This window comes from Protobothrops mucrosquamatus, unplaced genomic scaffold (genome assembly GCF_001527695.2).
Source record: "Protobothrops mucrosquamatus isolate PMUCROS unplaced genomic scaffold, P.Mucros_1.0 scaffold448, whole genome shotgun sequence".
Lineage (NCBI taxonomy): Eukaryota > Metazoa > Chordata > Lepidosauria > Squamata > Viperidae > Protobothrops > Protobothrops mucrosquamatus.
This window is the reverse complement of record NW_015386771.1, coordinates 1,053,471-1,075,597: the sequence shown is the minus strand read 5'-3', so window position 1 is coordinate 1,075,597 and position 22,127 is coordinate 1,053,471. Positions and strand designations below refer to the sequence as shown.

The following is a 22,127-nucleotide window of genomic DNA, read 5'->3' as shown; positions in this document are numbered from 1 at the left end:
AACATTAGAGAGACTAAATGCCTTGTGTCTCTCGAATTGGATTCCCTTTTGTTTGACACATCAATTACACAAAGTGCCTTAAATCCAGCCACTTTATTCACAGGGACATAAATTGAAGCACGAGTTGTCAAACTTTTTTTTTTGTATTAGTAACAGTGTAATAATGTGACTTGGGACATAATCCACCTAATATTAAACATCAATCACATTCTGGGAAAACATAACAGCTTCCTTACTTTGAACAGGAAAGATCTTGTTGGAATGAATGAAACTTCAAAGTGCTTAACTGTGACCAAATAATGTTCTTACTGTATGTTTAAAAAGCAAACAAAAAACAAAAAAAACCTCACCACCACCACAACAGGGGAACCCAGCTGGAAGTCCTGGGCTGCCAATGGCCCTCAAAAGCTTTGCTGCTGCTCTAAGGACCTCTCCAAAAGTTGCCCTCAAATTGTAATAGAAGGTAGAATTATTAACTGTAAATGGTTGCATTGATGGTATTAACTTGTTCAAGTTTATTTAAATATGAATTAAAACTATTTTTGGTTTTATCCTGGCCCTATCAACTTGCTTGGAATGCAGCCCTCATGCCAACCCAGAAAAAGTTGTGCACGCTTGATTTACATGCATGCTCCACGTACCTATGTACAGACATCATTCTGGTTCTTTCAGATTTCTGCTATATTGACCAACAGACTTGGGAGCCCCAATGGATTTGAGAGAATCTAATCCCCAACTTTAACATAGACCTCCAAAGCAATGCTTGAACCTTATCCTTATACTTTTCTGTTTCTCTGCAACTTCTCCTTCCTCTCTTTGAATGCAAGTCTTAATAAATTACTGTCTGCTTTAATCTATTAGCCCTTTGCCTGCAGAGGGGTGATCCTAGTCTAATTTGTAGACAAATTATGACTTGATAAAATTAGGAGGTAATTAATTAAGCTATGTGCACAAGCTATATAAACAAGCTGATTTTTTTTTTAAAAAAACCACCACCAACAACAACAAAACGACATTTTAAGTCAGCAGCAGTCAGCAGCAGTAACCAATTTTTCTGTAGCCCAGATGGCTTTCAATCATTTGCTTTTCTCTCAGCCCTTCTGCAGTGGCTGGGAAAAGGGAAATGTCATGTAAACCCACAGAATTTATTTCAGGCACACACAGATTTCTCTCTCTCTCTCTCTCTAATTTGGGCAGAAGCGAAATCTTGAGAAATAAATACGTTAAATGAAAATGAACGAACAGTTTTCTATGCCCATATGATATCAACATGTGCGTTTGGAATATTCACAGGGTATAGGTACATAATATACAATACCACTCAGGTGAGTGGGCTTTGCTTGGACATCATGCTAACCCAATAAATCTACAGATAAGCAACATGGCACCCATGGACACCCAATTGTCCTCCAGCTAGCTCTGTCCTACCTGATTTTTTTTTTTAAAAAAATATACTAATAGCAAACAACAAATTAAATAAACGTCCATGCTACAAAGCAAAACACTAGCTTCTAGCATCATATTTAGTTGTGTGTAAGAATATGTTTGAGCCCAACAAAAAATCCACCAGAAGATTTAGAAAATATCAGCAGAGGGAGTAGCTCACTCTCTAGTAAAAGGACATTTTGTGACTGAACATATTGACGGTGGCAGCCATTTATAGAATACTGTAGGCAAGTCCTCCAGGGGCAGCCATTTTGTGAGCTTTAAATACTGCACAGTGCTCAATTTAAAAGGTTGTCTACTTCTTCGGTGAGCTATGGCCCAAGCAGAGTATATGTCAAGAAGAGTTAGTTTATATTTAAATGGAGAAGCTTGATTTTTTTTACCCCTAAGTTCCAATAAAATGGAACCTCTTTCTTGCTCTGAAAGTTATTTTTTCAACCATAGTAATTGTATTAATTTTGTCTAGATTGTAGCCTTACAATTATATTGGAGAAATTTCAGAAAATGTTCTCATGTACAAAACAATAGTTGCAGCAAGAACAATCAGAAGGCATTTCATTGGGTAAAAGAAAATGCATCACTTTTCCTTTTGCAAGTATCCTTGGAGAATAACTGGATCGCAAGTCCAAAATCCTGAAAATCAGGTAACATAAATAACTGTCCCTGACATGCCCCTTTAGATGTATAGGAATTACAGCTTCAGACTTCCCAGCCAACAGAAGGACAGGATCTGTCTGATTACTAAAACATTTTTAAAAATATTATATCTCTTAATATATGGGTTCTAGTTTATGTTTTAAGTCATCTATAGTATAGATGTTTGAGATGGTCAATCTTCCCCTGGTCAACTTGTATATAAAGATCAGAATTAGGGCATCTTGCATGACTTTTCCAAAATAATCCATTTCGGTTTTGCAACCTAGAACAATGCCATCACAAGGCCTGCTGCTATGCTGCATTCTAAAATGGGGTGAGACTTAGACTAGCTCATCTTTGGATCAGATTTAGGCATTTTTGGTACAAGCAACACTCTTTTTCAGTCCTTTGCCCAATGATAATTGACTTCTAATTCTAAATTACTTCATTTCAGCTCAGCTGCTTTATCTAGATTTGAGCTAATGTATTTTGGCACTTCTTAGCTGGATCAAACCTTGTTACTAAATTCCTTCCTAAATTCCATTGAGTGTGTACCAAAAATTAAATTAAATTTCATTAGATCATTGATTTTGCTATGGCACAAGTGACTACTTTAGAGTTCTATAAAACAGGTTGGAAATACATTGCTCTATATTTCTTTAGTTTTAGTTTACTTCAGTTTTAAGTAAAGTATAGCATACATATTCCAAATCTGGCACTTACATAGAGCAACCTACATTTTGAGAAAAGAAGACAGAGAACATATTTTAGGGAGATATGGGCCACTTCAATTTTCTTCTGCTGAGTTGGATCACTGATTTGCATCCTGTTATTGACTATCCTGTTCAGAGCTTCCCTACATTTCTGCATTTCTATAATCTCTGTCCACTATGAGCCATGACATTCTCCAAGATGGGCTGCAGTAAAGTGTTTTCACATGCTGAAAGTAGAATTGATCCAGCTGCTTATCAATGATTTTTACTTTTTTTTTAAAAAAAAAGGATGTGACTAGTTTTTTTCTTGATATTTTAGATTACAGCCTATATGGTACCTTGTATTTGACCATGCTGTCTAGAGCTAATAGTAATATTCAGTAGTAATTTAAAGAGACACAGCAGAAAAAAAATACCAAGACTGTCCATTTTTTTTTCTTGCACATTGAACTGTTGCTTATCTTGTCTTACAACATCAGGGGAAGGAACTTCAGAAGATAGCAGATCAGATTCTGTACATTGGAGTCCCACTCAAAGAAGAGGAACTTCAATCATCTGTGAGTTGTTACCTCTAACATCTCACTATTCAGTTGAGTCAAATTTTGAGCTGAATCAGATTATTTACCAAGTAACTTCCAGAATTGTTAGGTTATAATTGCAAGCCGTCATAATCCATAGAAAAGCTAATTTATTCCACGTATGCTCCTCCTCAGCTGCTACCAGTTCTTTTGACTGGAAAGTCCATGGATCAAACTCATGCAAACTTTGCATTTTATCTCTGATCTAAAACTATTGTGTATCTGAACAACATTAAACAAAATACAAGATAATAGATATTCCAGAGGATTTTTTTTTACCAGAGGTCTTGCTGTGGTGCTCTGAGATACTTGGGTTGCCTCAGTAAAAACTTAGAACACCAAAGGGTGTCATACGCCACACATTTAGACTAAAGCAGGATCTCAGAGGCAGATCTCAGTAATTAGGAAAAACTTCTAGGTGTGTTACCCTTCATATTGTGTTAACTCACAGTTTTCCTAAGAGCATTAAGGCTTCGGTAGTGTTAGCTCAGGATTAACTGAATGTTGGCCATTTTGAAACCCAAAGCATCAAGTCTGGAAATATTTCCTGATCCCTCTTCATCCTATATATTTCATTCTGACATGAGGCAGCTCTCTCAGTTCATCACCTGCAGGTTGAATCTTTTGGGTTTACTCACATAGATATTCCTCTTCAACTGGGCTGGATGATGCAAGTCCTTCCTATGATTCCCCCCTTCCTGCAAACCCAAAGGGCAAAGCTTGGGTTGAAGCTGCTGTGAGACGCTTATTCAGATACATGTAACACAGTGGGAAGCATCAGCATAGCATCAGCGTGGCTTTGCTTTGATGCTGGAAACACAGCTGGTAGCCAAAACGTGCATATGTGTATGAGAGAAAGATCTCTACACGTCATGGCTTCTGCAGCAACTGTGATTAATGCAATTGCTGAAGATAAAGGGGAAAAGTGCTGCATTTCCATTAAAAAAACCAAAAATGAAAAGTGCAAAAAACCAGTATTTTGATATACAAATGGGAATTTCTCAACAAGAAAAATTGGTTCACTCTTATATCCTACTTGCCTAAAGCAACTATAGAAAAAAATGCTGATTATTATTCCTTTGAAAGGAGGTATGTTGATAGAATTAGCTTTTACCTCACTTCAATAATTAATTTTCAATATATCTAATGCAGCTAGGGTGCTGATGCTTTACATTCATGCTTTACATTTGCATTATTATTCTGCAATTTCATTAAGGGAGGAGATAGAATGTGATTTATTTTGTTACAATCAGTCAACATATAGACTTCTGAGAATTAATGGTCATGAAGGGATTGGGTGCTGGACCTTGGACACTGGTGTAGGTGACAAAGTTATGATTCAGCCTTGTCAGCTTTTCCATACTGTAATTGCAGACAGCTTCCCTCAGCACATTGTATCCTCAGAAGGGCTCACTCCAGCAAGATCTATTATCAATACCTTTCCAAGCAATTGTGGAGAGGTCTCTTAATGAAATCCACTGAGCCCCAAGCTTTTGAAAATATGCTATTGTGGTGTAGCAATCAATGTATTGGACAAGAATTGGGGAGACCCTGGATTAAATCCATCCTCAGCCAGGGAAACTTGTTAAATGACTTTGGGCTATTCTCTTGCTCTCAGCCTAACATACTCATAGGGTTATTTTTGTAAGGATAAAAGGAAAGAAGATCTCCATATAAATCTTCTTAAACTCCAGTAGGAAAGACGGAACATAGTTTAATTTAATATCTCAGAATTCTCCCTCCCAACTATCAGTTATTAATCCCCAAAGAATTCAAAATTATATATCCATTACTGAATGGATTTATGATTTCAAACATTTCACCAGCCTTTTCCAGCCTAGTGGTCTCTGGATGCATTGGTCTCCAATCAATATGCCCATTGGGAATGAGTTGAAGTTCAGCACATTCAAAGACACTAGGTTAATGAAGTTTCTGCATACATTTAAGCCTATTCATACAATCATACATATTAACAATTTGCTCTAAAACAAATGGATTTACAATACTTAAAATCAGAAAAGAGTATGGAGGTATGGTGGAATACACATAGAAACATGGATGATACAAACAATAAAAACCGAGCACCAAGAGGAATATAACAAAATCTAAAATTTAATGGGCCAAGCTTTCGTCAGAATCCTCTGACATCATCAGGGCCTTAAAACAGCAGTCTGGAAGAAGCCTTTATATAGCGTTAGCAGCCTGCATCCGGCTCCTGCTGCACGTTAACGGGCCCAGCTGTTCCTGCCGCTATATAAAGGCTTCTTCCAGACTGCTGTTTTAAGGCCCTGATGATGTCAGAGGGTTCTGACGAAAGCTTGGCCCATTAAATTTTAGATTTTGTTATATTCCTCTTGGTGCTCGGTTTTTATTGTTTGTATTTAGTGTAATTAGCCTTCAGAAACATGGATATATGAGAATTAATTTGAAGTTGTGCATTCTGCTTTTTTATTTCTGTTCTTCAGTTTTGTGCTGGAATATTAAATTTCGTTAATCTCTTCCATTTTTTTCTCTCTCTCTTTTTATTCCCTTCAGCACCCAAAGACAATGAAGAAAGAGTATTTAGGGAACGGATGCGCCCCAGGAAGCGCCAGGGGGCAGTGCGACGCAGGGTCCATCAGGTTAATGGGCACAAGTTTATGGCCACCTATCTTAGACAACCAACCTATTGTTCACACTGCCGAGACTTTATATGGTAAATTTTATTATATGGCGACATTTCTCATATCATCTGGCTTGTTTTTTTCATGGTAACATGATTACCATTGCTGTTTTGGCTATTGGAAATTGTTTGCATTAATCCTTTCAGAAAAGTAATAATTAATGAAATAATGGTGTCATTATTTTATACATTGAGATATGCAAAGGCTTCCTGTAACTTTGTGGTTATGTACCTTTTAAATAATTATACATTATGCAAGCATATATAGTGGATATCAAATTCTTTGTACTCTAGTAAAACAAAATTAAGACTGTAATCAGGTGAACACATTATTGGGGTAAGACTCACTGAATATAGTGGGACTTGCTTCCAAGGAGACATGTATAGAGTTGCATTATTATTATTTATTAAATTTAAATTTATTTATTAAATTATTTATTAAATTTATTATTGTAAGGCAATTAGTATAGATTTTCCTTGATTTGGATGTTCTCATTTCCAAATAGTGAAAAAGAATTGAATATATCAAGAATATTCAGCCACAGTGAATTTCATAGCCACTGCTGTGGCATTCCCACATTGCAGGGTTACACAAACTGTAGCTCAGTGAACTCCTTCAGCTTATCTCATCCCATCTGATTCTATTGCTAAGCAACCGTCCTCAGTGTAAGGTAGAAACACTTTGTCTGAACTTGATCCATATATCTTTACTTAGAAGCAATCATCAGTGGGATCTAATTTGTTGTTAGAACTGTAATTGAAGCACAGCAGAAGGTCATGTTTAGATTAATGTAAGATTAATTTGGACTATAGGGCCTCTTCATGTTACATCTGCACTTCTAATAGATATGTGGTGAAGAGAGTGCAGTGATAGCTTTTCCAGTTTCTTCAGTGCTGAAACAAAGGTAGCCCTTGCCAAACATTCTGAAGTTTCACAGATAATGAAGATGTTAGGGATAAGATTGGCAAAGTCTTATCAATACTAGGAGACATATGAGTTAGCAGAGACAATGCAAAGAAAATTGCTTGGTGGCATTTCATAAAATGTAAGATAGAAAGAAGGCAAAGTAAGTTTGATCACTTTAGTTATTTATTTAATTGCATCTGTGGAATTCGAAGGAGAATATTCGTGCATAAATAGAAATGTAGCCAACATGGTCTTCCATACTGTAGATTCATTCTTAGCCATTCACTGTATGATAAATGACAATGTGTAATTACATCTTTGGTCTATCCCTAATATGTTCTCTACTATTCTTTTTTTTTTAAAACAACAACAACAACAACAACAACAGGGGAGTAATAGGAAAACAAGGGTACCAATGTCAAGGTAAGAAAAATTGTACATTTTATGAATATGTATAGAATCTATAAGGAACCCTGATTATTAGGTGTCAGGATTCTTAAGACAGGAAACCTGATCAGATGAGCTAATTCTACTTTATTGTAAAGCTACCTTAACAGAATCTTGAAAATCTGATAGTACAAATCCCTCGCCCTCTCTTTTACAGCCTAATAAGTTAGGGAAGTTCTTTTCTGAGTTTCTTTCTCTACCTATTAGACAGCTGTGGGGTATGGTATCTCTTATCTGATCATTCCCTAGGCCAGAGGTCCCCAACCTTTGGGCACCAGGGACCGGTTACGTGGAGAGAGGTTTTTCCACGGACCGGAGGGGTGTGTGGTTTTATGTGTTGCCTGCATCCCACAGATGGGGCTTTGCTTGTTTGTGTGGACCGGTTGCTGGCATGCCATGGCATCCAACCACATTAGGGACTTAGAGGAAATAATTTTCTCGCAGTTTTTTCTAAATTCCCCATAATTTTGGAAGCCCCTACATGGATAAGAAGAAAGTGTATATGGTCAACCTGGTTTTTCAGTCCTTTTCAGCAAACACAAAAGTTGTTCTGAGTACGGAGCACCTGAGATGTCTGGAAACAGAGAATAATGAAGGATATTCTGGTGCTTCTCCTGGAAGAGCTTCCATGGATTTTGGATGAAAGTTGAGCCTTGCTGAATACATTCGTCTTAATCCAGAAAGATTGTTTGTCTGTTTCTTTCACAGTTTTTATAATGCAGATCTCATCTGGGCAGCATACAACAGAGCAAAATTAGAGAATAAACACAAAATGACATACAATTAATAAAAATCCCCAGATGGCCCTTATAAACATTGAGTCCTGGTTAAAGTACAATGCAGTAGTGTTGTTTTAACAGCTGCCCACAGTGGCTGGTCAAATGTCTTTCAGAAGCATACAGTCTGGGGTTGCATGCAACTGACATTGCTATCACCCCTTCCCAACTTACTCTGTGAGTAGAAAACATGTAGAATATGCAGAAGGTGTTAGTACAGACGGGATAAACTGATAACACAAAAATAGTTGTTATTGGATTCTTCATTTAAAAGTTGTAAGTAAACCAATAGGAAAATTATAGTTGTATCGCTTATATCAGGGGTCCCCAACCCCTGGTACGTGGACCAGTACCGGGCACAGCATGCCAGCAACTGGTCCACACAAACAAGCAAAGCCCCATCGGTGAGATGCAGGCAGCACACAAAACCATGCATCCTTTGGTCCATGGAAAAACCTCTCTCCACGGAACTGGTCCCTGGTGCCCAAAAGGTTGGGGATCTCTGGCTTATATTATTAAGATACGCAGATCTGAGGGGTCCTTGGTGCTCTCTGAGACACTTCATTACCCAAACTGGGTAACATCATCAGTGCATACCTAGAACTGTTAGCTGCTTTTAGACATAGTATTTGATATTCATATACCTTTTGGGATTAAGATTAGTTATCTGTTTTAGGTTTTAATATTTTTAAATATTTCCTTGCGTAGACTCTGACAACAAGATTGTTCATTTCTACTAAGACTCAGAATTTTATCATGAGTCATCAATTGATTGTTAAGTCATAATATTTCCAAAATACTATAATTTGAGCCTGATCATTTGTGTCTTGGATGAGAACTCTGGGTTAATTTCTTCAACAATCCATTTCTTTGTCTTCATGGTGGCTATGATATTTTCAGACATCTTCTCCAACACCAGATTTCAAAAGTGTCAATATTTTTTTCTGTTTATTTTCTTCAAAGTCCAACTTTCACTTTCATAGAGTGTCACTGGCAGGATATCTTCAAAGCAAACATAGCCATTAAACATCTGAAATGACACCTCTGTAGATGGACATTATTAGATACATAGAAATCAAATTGGCTATATCATTGTCAACAGGATATGGAAGAGTTCAGTTATAGCATCAAAGACATAACTAGATGCTGACTGTGGAACAAACTCCAAATTAAGCTAAAGAAGAAGAAAACCAATTAATTTGCACAATATGATCTTCAATATATACATACCGTTTTCAAGAAGAATATCGGGAATCACTTTGAAGTACTAAAACCTATTGATAGAGAACCAGACTTACTCTGGAATGAACTTAAAGAAGTGATTGAGAATGAATATGATAAGAGACTGCCAAAGATGAACAAACAGAAGAAAGAAAAGTAGGCATCAGTACAAAGCATGGATATTATCAAGAAGACAAGAGGAGCCAAAGTCAAGAAAGACAAAAATCTCAGAAAGAAATATAACAAGAAGTTTCAGAGTGCTGTTAGAAAAGACAAGAAGCAGTACAGTAGTACAACAACATGACATTAAAGATGGGAATAGACATAAGGATAGTCTTCCAAAAGATCTCTAAACTCAGAAAAAGGTTCCCACTTCAAATTCATATGCTAAAGGATGACAATGGACAGATAGTAACCAATTCAAAGAAAATGAAAATGAAAATGAAAGAAAGATAGTATATTGAAAATATTATACAGGAAAGAGGTTAGAATCCAAGAAACCTTAAAAGACTAAGACTCAGAAGCTAAGTACAATAGATATTTCAAGTGCCAAACTGTAGTTGTAGTTGTAAGTTTAGTGTACTGATATGGTGATCCATGATGGTTTGACAGCAAGCAAATACAACTGGTTAACAACAACTGGTTGCTTAATGACCATTCAAAGTTCTGACAACTTTCCCAAACAATACTTATGACCCAGTTCTGAAGTTCAGACCCTCCTTTGGTCACATGACTACATTTTGGGCACATGGCAATCAGCTCTCTTTTATAGCTGGTTGTAGCACTCTGCAGTCATATCACCATGATTTATAATGTATTTTGTCAGTTTCTGGTCTTTGGGCCAATTTCCAGCAAAAACTGCCCATAGGACCACATTGATCTCTTATTAACCACTGTGTTCACTTTATAACTGTGGTGTTTGTTTAATAAGTGCTGCAGAACAAGTGATAAAATCGGGTCATTCATGTGTAGAAGCTTCTACAACTTACCCAGTTTTCTCCTTCAAATAAACTGATCAGTATTTTTACAGATTAACTAAAATTTTGGATGCTACCTAGCTTCACCTCAGTGATTGATTATTACTGTGATGAGTCAAAATCCACAATTAGAAGTTGATTTGTTTCAGATAGATTGTAATTAAGGTTAACTACAATTTGCTTGGCTTTGGATGACACAGCAAATTATGAGTAACCTTAAACAGAAATAAACACTTCAGATGTTTTGTTCTCATGCCAAGGGAAGAAGGGTGCAAGTCCAAGTATCACTGCATTAAGGTTGAACATGTCCAAAGCAACTCTTATGTTTTTAATGTATGAACTTATTTTATAGTTTCTTTGTATTATTTTACACCATCTACTCAGTCTGCTCCAAGTAGCTTACAATTCTAAAGCAATAAAACATCCTTAAAACCAGTGGACAATAACACTGTAACAGCTCATTTTGAACAAGAGGCAATTATGTTCTAGAAATATTTCCTTATATGGTAGTTTGGAATAGTCTGTTGCCTTTTCCAGATTGTTCAATATGATTTCATTGATTTAGAATGTTTATGAAGCCTCAAAGCTTAATTTCTCTTCTGTGAAAGTGCAAACAGATATTTTGACACTATTTAAAATGTGATAGAGTCATAAGAATATGAACTACCTTTACTCTTAACATTTTGAGAATTTTCTTTGCTCACAATTTCAATAGAATTCCTAGACTATCCTTATGTCCAGCCCCCTTTTTCACACAGACCATAATCTAATTTAGGCCTTTTAGGAGACTCCTGAAGAGGAATGAGGATAGGGATGAATCCCCCACAATTTCTCATTTATTTATTTTTTCTTTTTCATAATGGATAAAATAATCTCTTGTTTACAGTTTGTACTTGCGTAGTCCACAAGCGATGCCATGAGCTTATAATAACAAAGTGCGCTGGCTTGAAGAAGCAGGAAGCCCATGATGAGGTAAATATTTACAGAAGGAATGCCTAAATAAAAGGAAACTGTGCAGAGTTAATGTGTTTAAGTCAGTGTTCTTCCAAACCACCAGTCTTTCCATCTCTCGATTTAAAATACACACAAACCTGATCTAGGTTGTTTTAACTCTCTTCAGATCTAGACATCAAGATGCTGTGAGCACAGACATGATGGGTCTAGAGTTCTTAGGGAGCCGAAATTACTTAGCTATGGCCTTTTCTGACCAATGGTGGACTGTTAGCCAGTCAGTGTTTGTTTGCAGGTCACTTGCCTTGTCCCTCAAGTCCATGTCTAAATGCTCATTCTCCTGGCCTCTTCACAAAAATAAAAGATAATAAATTGCTAGTGCTTTCCCATGTGGCAAATGTCCATCACCTTATTTTCCTAATTCCTAATGCTGCATGCCATCCTACTGGTTTTCGTAATTATGTCAGCATCCTGCTAGGAAGGATCCTACGTGATGGTAGGTTTGGAGAGCCATATAACTCGTCCAGCGACCATACAGTCTGTCCCTTCAAGCATAGGGCTGATATATATTGCAGTGATATATCTGAGCCACTGCCTCAACACAATGGTTTCTTGTCCATATCTACAATACCACTTACCCAGGGATAGATCAAAATTGCTTCTGTGTCAATGTGATTAATACTGTATATCTTTAAGTGCAATAGGAAACTTAAAAAAAAAAACTGAGAGGGTAGCAACTTTATTTTTCTAGTAGTTGAGATTAATTCAATTTTTCTTAACCTTGGCAACTGTAAGATGGATGGACTTCATCCCCCATAATTCACCAACCAGCCACACTGGATTAAACAGTAGCATGCTAACTTTGATCCTTTTGCACTTTTTATCTTCCAGGTGGGTTCTCAGCGTTTCAGTGTCAACATGCCTCATAAGTTTAGCATTCACAATTACAAAGTGCCCACCTTCTGTGACCACTGTGGTTCATTGCTTTGGGGTCTTCTGAGACAAGGTTTACAATGCAAAGGTAAGATGCTTTTTTTCTTTAAAAGCAGGATTTTGCTATTAATGTTATAGCTTAGTCCCATTCATGTCTATCTTGATGTACATTAAACTGAAATATCTATGGAGATTCTCAGTCATGTAGGTCATGGTTATCCCAAAGTCCAGTTGCCTTTTGAAAAAGCACCTGTAGGACATTAAACTGAAACAAAATAGAGCTTAGAGTAGGGTTCCTCAAACTTGGCCACTTTAAGACTTGTGGACTTCAACTCCCAGAATTCCCCAGCCAGCCTGGCTGGGGAATTCTGGGAGTTGAAGTCCACAAGTCTTAAAGTGGCCAAGTTTGAGGAGCCCTGGCTTAGAGGATTGAGAGGATTTACTCTTCCCCTTTCGTTGGTACAACACTATTATGTAATTAAAGTAATTAAGCTCTTACAAGTAAATGATCTAAACTGCAACCTGCCTTGAGGAAGATCAAGCTTTATAGGCCCATTTATTATAGACAAGTTTCCATGTATAATTGCACAGTAATGCACTAATTTGCATGTGACAACTAAAACAGGGTTCTCAGAAAATTATGAAATACCCAGTTAATGGAATAATTTGAAATATAGTTCTGGCCTTGAATTCAAAGTTTTGCCCAGACTGAAATGTTTTTCAGATTTAGCTCTCAACCTGTGTGGTTGATTAAGTCCCAATTGCGAGGAAAATTGCAGTGTGGGACAATTGGGATCACATAGCGAAGGCAAAGAGTACATCAGAGAAGTTACTATATTCTCTAACATAATTCTTGACTCTGTATACACAACCATGTATTTGTTGTGTGCATTTAATCTACTCTCCTTGGTATGTTCTTTTCACTAGTTACAACTGATGTAAAATGAGCATAATCCCCACATGAGCCTCTGGGGGTGACAGGACATCTGATGTGAACTAGCATACTTGCTAAATAAACTTAAGATCTCTCTTAAATTTTATTAGGAATAACATTATCTCGCCTTCATATGGCACATCCATTCCTGTTTATAACTTACATATCAGTTTGAATTTGCAATATAGTCACTACATCAATTCGTAGGAAATGGAACACTACCTTATTTTGTAGGTGGAAAAACAGAGAGATGGAAATGAAATAATGAACGCATGCCAAACACAGAACTTAAACCAAAATACCCCAAATTTGTTTCTTTTCATTTTTTGTCTTTCCATTGAAATATAAATCCAAGAGCACCAAGGTTATATTCCAAAGCTAAAACAAAAATCTCTGATTATTAAATGCTGACATTAATGTTTTTTGTTGGGCTGGGAAGAGAGCCAACATTAGATATTCAACAGCATAGTCTTACCACAGATCTTTGCACCAATTTAATATTTTAATAGATTCATGAACCTGTTTTGTTTTATTATGGCATCAGTAGGTATGCATACATCCCACCACCCAACTCGGCATGAAAATGTGAACTATATGCATTCTTCTAAAATATACATTTTTGTATGGATATTTGCATGCATTTGAAAACTAGAAAATAAAAGCAATAAATAACTTTCCTTGAAAACCTGTCCAAACATCTCTGCCAGCATTAGATTTATGCTAGAGTACAGAGAAATGCTATAAACTTTGACTCTCCAATGTAAAATTTTTAGTGGTCAAGGTCATGGCATTCTCTATTTTGCCATTTCATTTTCATAATGGGTGTTATATATCTTGCATTTATACTCTGTTATATCTGCCAAAGCACATATGAGGGAAAAAGCTTACTACTTCAGATATTCCCTTTACTTATTTCTTTCTCACTGCAAACAGCACAGAAAGAATCTCAAATATTTCAAAGAGAAAGACCAGGGGAAATAGGCATGTCCAACTACTGCTATCATCTTTCATACTGGCCTTTTCGAATCTGGGTGGGAGATATTTCTACTTTTCCTCAGTAACCTGAGTGTTTTAATAAAATGCAATATTGGGCCATGTTAGGTTGCACAGTAAGCTTTGATCTCTTTTTCTCAATAAAGACTTAGAAAAAACAGAACTCAATCATGTGAGAATTTTGATTTCTGAATAATTGAAGGGGCCGAATTCTAGAAGGATGCTGTTTTGGAAACACAATGACCTTTTTCTTTAGGTAAAAGGGCAAATAGAAATCTCAGCTTTTTAATATTCTTTCGTTGTGTGGCATTGCTCCAGTCATAATGAGAACAAAACAGGAAAGAATAGGATTGTAAGATGGACATAAAGATACTCAAATTATTTTTTGCCACCAGATTTGTAGCAATCTGTGCATCAATTTGGTACAGAGAAATTTTCTCCCACAAATTTCCTTACCTTTTTGTTTCATTTCTGCAAAATCTGCGTATGTTATCTTAATTTCCTCCTCAAGAAAGCACTTGAACAAGTGCAATGAGAGTAATCCCCCCAAAAAAAGAGGTTGGATGTTAAATAATCTCTTCCCATTTATTAGATGCTTCTACTTGTACATTTGAAATCAATATATTTATGTGAAGCATATTATTTCTTTTTTGTCTTAACTTGGGTCTGCATCTTATAAGGATTGAGGGTTGATTGCAGCTTCTTCTGCAAACAGGCAGGATGATGTGGGAAATGCTTGTGTTACTATGACCATGGTAACAGCTATAACTGGTGGAATTGCTGCCAGTTATCCCTATTTATTGAAAGCCAGTTAGCTATATGCACAGCCCCGCTTGTCAGTTATTTTCCACTCAGGGAGTAAAGGTTTTGTGGTTAGATGGTAAAGAGAACAAGTGAATCTCTACAGAGGAAACACAGAGATAATATAAGGGGAATTAAACTGAGCCAAATAAAGAAATGAAAGAAGAAACATGGTTTCAGAGAGCTGTTGTGGCACAGAAATAACAAAAAAGACTACTATGGGGTGATTAGGGGATGAGAGGGTTATAGGGATGTGCAAAGGGAGACCTCTGGCAAGCAGGAAATGGAGTTCAGAGGTAGCTGTGATATAGAGATGGAGGGAAAATAAAATAAGGGGAATTTGAAAGAAGGGACTTCAGGGAGATCTTGGAGGAGTGACTGAGATATGATGATCAAAGTGGTAAGCTGAAATGAAAACATGCTGTGCCCAAAAGAGGATAAGATAAAAGCCCAGAGAAAGGGATGGCCATATAGATAAGTGAAGACTTGTGAGAATGAAGGTAGAGAATCAGGAATATGCACCAAAGTTACCAGAATTGGCTTTTAAAAAATTGAACTAAAATGGCAACAAAAATATTGTTCTATTTAACAATATTAAAGCTCTTTGAGTTGTCAAAAATGTCGAAGTGTTCCTCATATTGATTTTAGCTATACACAATTCACTCTACAATCTTACAAAATCTTGCTTGTTTTGCTTTCCTCTTTTCCTTGTTCATTGCATTTGTCTCCCACATTTCCTTCAGGAACTCAAGCAGGTTCAAGTAGTTCCCTCCTCACAAAAGTCCTAGGTTGTACTGAAGACTAATGACCGGCCCAGAGTCAGCTTGTGAATTTCATGACAGACAATGTGACCTGGGTCTTCATGATCCTTCTTTCTTCTGTACCACACTGGATGTGTTGATTTATTTTCCAGAAAGGCTACTATTGAACCTTTGTAGCCAAACATTTGAAGGAGAGAGAGGAACAAGTCCCTAGAGTGTATTTATTTGACTGCTGTTGTACAAAAGATTGCAATGAGAACAGGGGCAGATTAAAGAACTTTTTCAATCAGAGTCCATGCTTAATTTCTGTCTCCCCCCCCCCCCAGTGTTCTGTTTTTCTAAGCAACCATAATGTCATGCAAGGTCAAAATTTCCCAAGTTTCTTTACCATTTTTGGTGAGTTAGGAAATTTGTTTTGTAAGGAAGTAAATTATTGAGCTTATTTTCTATATTTGGGGGGTTTGTAAATGGCCCCAAAATTGTACTCATGAATTGGATTGGGATCCCACCCAAATTCAGCAGTAATCTGGAGGGCCCTGTAAGACCCAAAATGAGGAGAGTATTGTCCATCCCTGAGTTACTCTTTAGTTTGATCCTGCAAGCCAGTTCTTTATAGAATAAAACTGTCACAAATCTGTTTAGTCTATTTTCACTTAAACCAGATTCTCGCTACAGGGACTATAAAGAGGATTTCATAAATAATATAGATAAATAATAGATTATTATTATTATTATTATTATTTATTAGACTTATATGCCGCCCTTCTCCCCACAGGACTCAGGGCGGCTCACAGCATATTAAAACAGTACCAAAGCATTATCCCCAATAAAAACCAATTAAAAACAAATATTTACCGCTGTGTCATGTTAAAATAATGATTAAAATTGTCCCTATTTAAAATTCTCCCTAGGCCAGANGGAAGGCCACTGGTAACCAGTGCAGCTCGCGCAGCAGCGGTGTTACGTGGGAGCGACGAGTCCCTCCCAACACCGCCCGCGCGGCCGCATTCTGGACCAGCTGAAGCCTCCGGATGCTCCTCACAGGGAGCCCCATGTATAGAGCATTACAGTAGTCCAGGCGGGAGGTGACGAGAGCATGAGTGACTGTGCGCAAAGCACAGTAATATATCAGGACAGCTTAATCTTATTTAACCTGGATCTTTCTTGCCCCCTCCTCTTCTGTTGGTTTAAATTACAGTTTGCAAGATGAATGTACATAGACGCTGTGAAACAAACGTAGCACCCAACTGTGGAGTAGATGCTAGAGGAATAGCTAAAGTACTTGCGGATCTTGGCGTTACTCCAGATAAGATCACTAATAGCGGACAAAGGAGGAAGAAGGTAACCAAGGAAACAGTTTAAAATATGAACTAATAATGGTTCTGTACTGTGAAGCATGGGAGACATCTTGTGTCCTTTTATTTTAGTTTGGATTTCAGAGCATAACTATATATTCTGGTTGATTTAAGGATCCTCAAGGACTGTATTGGTCACTTCTTAAACAAAATGACCTGATGTTGACCCTCACAAGCCAATGGGCAGATTGGACTTCAGCTGTCTGTCAGATTTCACAACAACGAATTGCTGAAAAGGCTTCCTCCTCTTTCCAAATGTCCCTCTTTAGCAATTTAAAATATATATTTAGAATACATTTTTGGAGAGAAATTTGCAAGTTAATGTAAAAGCATGACAGTGCAATGCTTCTGTGTTGTCTGGATAAAACGTGCAAAAGTAGCAATGACCTGGAAATATTTCACCCATCCCAAATATGTATTTCTGGTGCCACTGAAAATGTTGGCCTACTCCCTTTCTTTACAAAATAGTAGCCAGTAATGTGGAGTGGTAACAGATAATGCTGTCATAAGTCAAGGTAAGTATTTAAAATAACCTTCTTTAATTTGGTGATATCTAAATTATAGAGCTGTAATCCATCTATAATGTATCTAGATGATAAAAAACTGGACAGGGGTGTTTTAATCATTGCTGAATTCCTGATTTGCAGATGACTTTTGCTACAACAAACCTGCATCACTTATAATGTACTATAGTATACTGTAATTTTTTCTGGCTTTAAATAATTATGACAGAAAGAAATTAGATTTAGACTGTTGCATTTTGAACAAATTCTAGGTTTTTCTTGATATAGTAACTATATGAAGTTACCTCTGAATAAGGCTCGACATTGTGTTTGAAGTCCATGAATTTGCATTTCACCTAGAGTTTCTGTACACAAGCACAATCAGTCAGGGTACATAACTTGTTTCAATCTGAGGGCCACTTTAGCCCTTTGAATAGCATGTTGTAGGTTAGAACAAATACTTTTAGTTATTTTAATTAAAGAAAATGAATATGATTACCGTCCACACATTTATTCTTCCCTTCTGTTAAATTACATGACCCAAGTAAATACCCTGCATCCTGCTTTAGAATTACAATACCAGATTAATTTTTTGTTATCTTTGAAGAGACTGAAAACTAAAGGATACCCTGAAAATATATGTGACATCAGACAAAAAGCTCTTTATTTCCAATTAAAAATCTTAAGGGTGGGTGTTTGCAGCACAACAGGAATGGGAGGATACAGTTCTCTTCTCTTGCTAGCTGCGAACAATTTTCCTCACAGAAGTAATCCAATAGAAATGAATTTATGGTTATCATAAATCAGATCAGAAGGGATCTGAGTTTTGGGTGAGAAAGTCTCTACATACTGGAAGGAAGGAGATAAATTTCCAGTTTTCCAATTTCTCCTGCCTTCCATCTCTGTAATTAATTAAATTATAATCAAAACCCGAAGCTGCATCATGCATATGAAACATATGAAGGGACAATTATTAGCAATTTGTCCCTTAGACTCATTTAACCTTAGTAGCAGTGAAGTCACAGATGGTTGCATTCTTTTATCAATTGTTAGAAAGAACATTTCTTGTCAGGAAGCCACATAAACATCACAGCCACTGCTTTGAAGTCGCTTTCTGAGAACACACATGAATGTAAATACTCTTAAATGTAAATACTCTTATCTAGTTGAAAAACTCTCTGCCCTCCATGCTATTACAATGATGTCAGATGGAAATACAGCAAAATAACATTCTTCTGAAACAATTTAGTAGATATTTGCAAAGCTGATCCTTCCACACAAATACGAATCAGTTGGAAAGCATAACACATGCAGATAATATATTAGTTGTACCAAGAGATACATGTTCAATACAATCAGTGTACACTAATATGTAAATCCTATTATGGATAGTAAGGCTTTCTCCCAGCTAGGTGTCTAAAGAATTGAAAACATTGTTTTTTGCAGTTGCTTCATTGACTTTAATAGTGAAGGAGAAATAGCATGTGCTGCTTTTTCACTTAATATTGTCAGCCTGCTATATATATATATTTAATGAACTTAATACTAGCAAGCATGGATCAACTCACAGTCACTTCTAACATAAAGCAGATATACAAATAAAACAGATATACAAATAAAATGGTGGATTAAAGAACAGTATAGAACAATAAAAACAGAAAAATAATAACACTAGGTGGTGCCAACCAGTCATAGCAGCACAATATCAAAATTGAAAAGTCTTATGGAAGAGTTCTCTTTAGCCTTGCAGAATGACATCATGATTGGTGCTAACCAGTCCTCCAAGGGAAGCTGTTCCACAAAGGAAGGGGGAGGGACTGACACAGAAAAATATATTTATTGATAATAAATTCTCACATCTTTTTTATATGGAACACTGAGCATTTCCAAGAGAGGCTCCATACAAAAAACAGCACAGATTTCTTAATGGTTAGCGTAGTCTTGAAATTGCTGTTGGATTTCTGATCAAGCTATATATGTTTAAATCTTAGCATGAAATTGTATCTTCCTTTTGGCTCATGCGCCTACAAAAATTGTTAAATCAACATCCTTAGCTTTGGTGAACATAATCTATCTAAAACCCACTCAGATTTTAGTCTTGCACAGTTTCATATGTCATCAATATTTTGTTAGAAGTATATCTATTGCTTCCATCAAGATTTTATTAAAATCCTATTTCAAAAGTTAAGGTTTTTAAAGGGGTTAAAAAGTTGAAATTTTAAACTTTGATTAAAGATAAAATGTATTTTCAGTTGCCTTTCTCCAGTGCAGAAAATCATTGTTATGTGAAGTTACATCTTTAGTGTCTCATAAATGCCATGTCAGAAGACCACATAACTGTGATTAAGTATCTCTTTTGTTGGATTATTCTTAGCTTGTTCCAGGTGCAGAATCTCAACCGCCAGTTCCTGGATCCTCACCAGGAGAAGATGACAGATCAAAGTCAGCACCAACTTCCCCATGTGATCAAGGTTCATGAACATATATTTTTTGCTAATAAATAAATTGCATTTACCTTAACAGTTTGACTAAACTATGTCATTTAAAAATGCAGCTCCACCAGTTCTAATTTAACAGAACACTCAACCTTTAAACAATATCATAATTTGAATCAGTCAGCCTTCAGATAGTCACTCATGCCCTTGTCACTTTACAGTGTGACTGTTGCAGTGCAGTCTACATGGGGTTCCCTTGAAGACCCCCCCCTTCCCTGAAAGCTTCAATTGGTCCAGAATTAGCAGTGATTGCTTTGTCTCAGCACACTAATGTGACATCTCTGTTTCTTGAGCTATACTGATTGCCATTGTGCTTCTGGATGTAATTCAAGGTCCTGGTTATCACCTGTGAAACCCTACCTTGCACAGGATCTAGCTATTTGCAGGACTGCCTGTCTTCCGTGATGGCTGCCTGCCCAATATGATCTGGCAGAGTGGGCCTATTTCAGATCCCCTCTATTAAGCTGTGTCATCATCTTTTGGGATACAGGAAGCATATTTTTCTTGTAGCAGTGCCTTGTATGATGTCCCCTTAAGCATTGTATAGCTCCCACGCTGATAGCATTCCAAAAAGCCTTAAAATCTTGTCTGACCCAACATTGTAACTGTTTTTTAAAAAATCCCAATGATTAAACCATTAATTATTGAGATTTAATAATTAATAATCTCAAACAAGAAAAACCAAAGTTTGGTAGTGTCTTTTGTGTGTCCACAATAAATGGAGTTAAGAGACAAATAGTTGTTACTCAATTATTTCTTCTTTTTTATGATGAGTTTAGAGCTTTTTATTTGCATTTAAATTTCAAAATGGCAAAAAATTATACCACCAGTTGTCAATATTAATACTCAGAAGACATTTTGGAGGTATAGATAGCCCTGGAGCCTCAGTTTATCATTGCTGCCTTAAATGACAAAACAACCCAATTCTATGTCACATGTTAAGTCTCCAGTGTGCAATGTCAGGGAATCCTTTAAGGGCTCTGAATTTCCCAAAGGAATCCTGGAGCAGAGCCAAAATCTGATAGGCTGCTCTCTACTTGAGGCATACATTTTCCCACAAGATTCTTTTGTTTTATACCCCCAGACCAGTTTAAATTCAGTCAAGAAAGTATGCGTAAAATTGGGATGGACCATAACCTCTCATTCTTTGTGACTCAAAAAGCATCTGATATAATTCATCTGTCTCTAAAATTAATATAAAATCCTGCAGAGGTTTTTGTAAAATATCTTGCCTGTCAGTACTTTTTTTTGTCTTCACACAGAAATCAAAGAGCTTGAAAATAACATTAGGAAAGCATTATCATTTGACAATCGGGGAGAAGAACATAGGGGAGCAGCAACCAGCTCAACTGACAGCCAACTTAACATATCTGGGGAGAATGGGGAAAATGGAGAAGTCAAAGCTCAGACAAAGCGAATGGGCCTGGAGGAATTTAACTTCATTAAAGTATTAGGAAAAGGCAGCTTTGGAAAGGTGAGCACCCTACAATTGCTACTTGGTTCTTCTTGGTCACATGCCTCATCATGACTCCTAAGTTTAAAATATTACAGGCTTCTCAGGTAGACTAGACAGGTAACATGATCAGATGAACTAATTTTACTTTATTGTAAGGATACATTAACAGAATATTGCAAGTCTGAAAGTAGAGAACTCCTGCCCATCTCCTTTACAGCTTGAGAAGCTTGGGAGGGTCCCTTCTGAGCCTCTTTCTTCATCTATTATCCAGCTGCAGACTATGGGGTCCCCTATCTGACTGTTCCTTAGGCACCATCTCTTCATCCTCTCTAAGTCTTTCTCATGTACCATTACAATTACTGTCCATATACAAATACATTCTTTGTCACATGAAATTAAGGTCAAGACGTGCAACTTCTGTTTTGCCAAAAACAGCCTTGGAATGGCATACAGTATGTCTTTTTTTTTTTCAATATAAAATTTTATTGTTTTCATCATAAAAGAAAAAGAAATACATCACAGATATTACACAATGTTATATCCCATCCCCCCACCCCCTGGACTTCCCAAACCAAACCTAGG

At 36.7% G+C, this 22,127-nt stretch overlaps 1 protein-coding gene across 1 annotated transcript in view; it reads left to right on the top strand.

Moving 5' to 3' along the window:
* The window catches only part of PRKCE (protein kinase C epsilon), a 206,989-nt gene that overhangs the window by 113,386 nt on the left and 71,476 nt on the right, over positions 1-22,127 (top strand). The window contains exons 4-10 of the mRNA XM_015816415.1: positions 5,909-6,068; positions 7,331-7,365; positions 11,250-11,335; positions 12,206-12,335; positions 16,935-17,077; positions 19,969-20,065; positions 21,352-21,563. Of these exons, the coding sequence (XP_015671901.1) occupies positions 5,909-6,068; positions 7,331-7,365; positions 11,250-11,335; positions 12,206-12,335; positions 16,935-17,077; positions 19,969-20,065; positions 21,352-21,563 (863 nt within the window). The remainder of the gene's footprint in view (positions 1-5,908; positions 6,069-7,330; positions 7,366-11,249; positions 11,336-12,205; positions 12,336-16,934; positions 17,078-19,968; positions 20,066-21,351; positions 21,564-22,127) is intronic.